Here is a 1,759-nt window from a genome sequence, read left to right as displayed (position 1 = left end):
AAAAAAAAGAAAAGAAAGTGAGGGAGTGACATATGGAAAGAAAAGAAAGGGGATGAGGGAAGGAAGGAAATAGGGCAGGAGGGAAGGAAAGAATTTTTTTAATTTAAAAATTATTGGAAATTTTATTTTTTAATATTCTTAGAGTAGGAAAGGCCTTTCTCATATATGACACAAAACTAAGAAGCAATAAAATCCAACAAATTCTACCTTGACATAAACTATCCTAAGAAAGATCAAAAGGCAAATAATAAGTTAAGAAAAAATGTTTACAGCTGTTAATACAATTTGTAGGAAAGAAAGTACAAATGCACTTCACACATTTTCAGATTCGTTTATTATTGAAATGCTGATTAAAACCAAACTGCAATATCTTTGTTATCCATTAATTACCAGTGATGAAAACATTTATTAATGATAATCCTCCTGTGGGTAAGGGTGCAGGAACACAGATGTTCTCATACTTCTCTGGACACAGTTTACATTGGTAAACCTTTATGAAAAAAGCAAGTTGGTAATTCTAACAAAATTACAATTTCATGTCAATTTTGATGTAGCAATTCTATTTCTAGAATCTCAGCTTAGACACACACAAGTGCATGGAGCTATGCACCTATCGTCTATTACAGTATTGTTTGTAATAGCAAACAATTTGGAAATAGTTTAATTATGTAAAGGACATACTAGTTTATTAAACATGCATAGAGTAACATACTTCACAATCATAAAAACAAATGAGAAAATTTTATATAATGATATGGAAACATCTTCAAGATAATATCGTTCAATAAAGAAAAGGCAAAATTAGCTTTTTTTACTCACAGCACATGTAACCATATTTGCTTGAATATGTTGTAATTCTGGCAGAACACAGAAGAGACTGATCATGTTTGTTGCCTTCAAAAAGGAGAATGGAAGGGCAGTTGGGGAGATGTGAAGAATACTTCAGTTTTTAAAATTTTGAATTATTGGAATGTGTCACCTCTTCAAAACACTAAATTTAAAATATAAAAAGAAAATTATTAAATGCATTGAATTTATATTCATAAAGCTTAATTTTAGAATATATGGAAAATGACCTTATAGTATGTATTCATGAATTCTTTGATGATTTAAAATTTTTAAATATTGAATGCTTATTGATCATATCAGTTACTGTCATGTGTTGTAATTACCAGATGTTGTAGAAGATGTAAAAGAGGAATGTCAAAAATACGGACCAGTGGTATCTCTGCTTGTTCCAAAGGAAAATCCTGGCAGAGGGCAAGTAAGTGAATGTTTTTGTAATTACAGAATTATTTAGAGGTTATTAAATTTGTGTTGAATGTTTATTTTTGGAAAAAGATAATATATAAAAATTTTATTAAGAATTATGAATTTTGCATTTTGGATGACTTTTTTTGTCCTGTCTCCTTTTTCTAAAAGTTATATCATTGTATTTTTTTATCACTGAAAATTTGTTTTTAAAGAAGTGTTAATCTACTTTGGAACTGTTATAAATAGTGATGCAAATTCAATTGTGCTAATTTATACCAAGTTTAGCTAGAGAAATATTTTGACTCAATATTGTTCTAATTAAGTAGAGTTAGAAAACCAATTAGGTTAGGTTTTTATTGTGATAGAAATGCTGGACTGAGTTCTGGCTTCAGGGAGGCTAGCTTTAAGATTATCCCCAAATTTTGCATCTATAAAATTTACAGCCTCAAACCAATCAGAGTGTCTTCTTTAGAAATTCTGCAAACTGTGGCTCGGCGCCTATAGC

At 29.6% G+C, this 1,759-nt stretch overlaps 1 protein-coding gene across 1 annotated transcript in view; it reads left to right on the top strand.

Annotated features, from left to right (window-relative positions):
• Positions 1-1,759, top strand: part of UHMK1 (U2AF homology motif kinase 1) — a 27,563-nt gene that overhangs the window by 17,049 nt on the left and 8,755 nt on the right. The window contains exon 7 of the mRNA XM_003785756.2: positions 1,176-1,264. Within this exon, the coding sequence (XP_003785804.1) occupies positions 1,176-1,264 (89 nt within the window). The remainder of the gene's footprint in view (positions 1-1,175; positions 1,265-1,759) is intronic.

This window comes from Otolemur garnettii, unplaced genomic scaffold (assembly GCF_000181295.1).
Source record: "Otolemur garnettii isolate 467f Iridium unplaced genomic scaffold, OtoGar3 scaffold00016, whole genome shotgun sequence".
In the NCBI taxonomy this organism is placed as follows: domain Eukaryota; kingdom Metazoa; phylum Chordata; class Mammalia; order Primates; family Galagidae; genus Otolemur; species Otolemur garnettii.
This window is presented reverse-complemented; position numbering and strand designations above follow the sequence as displayed.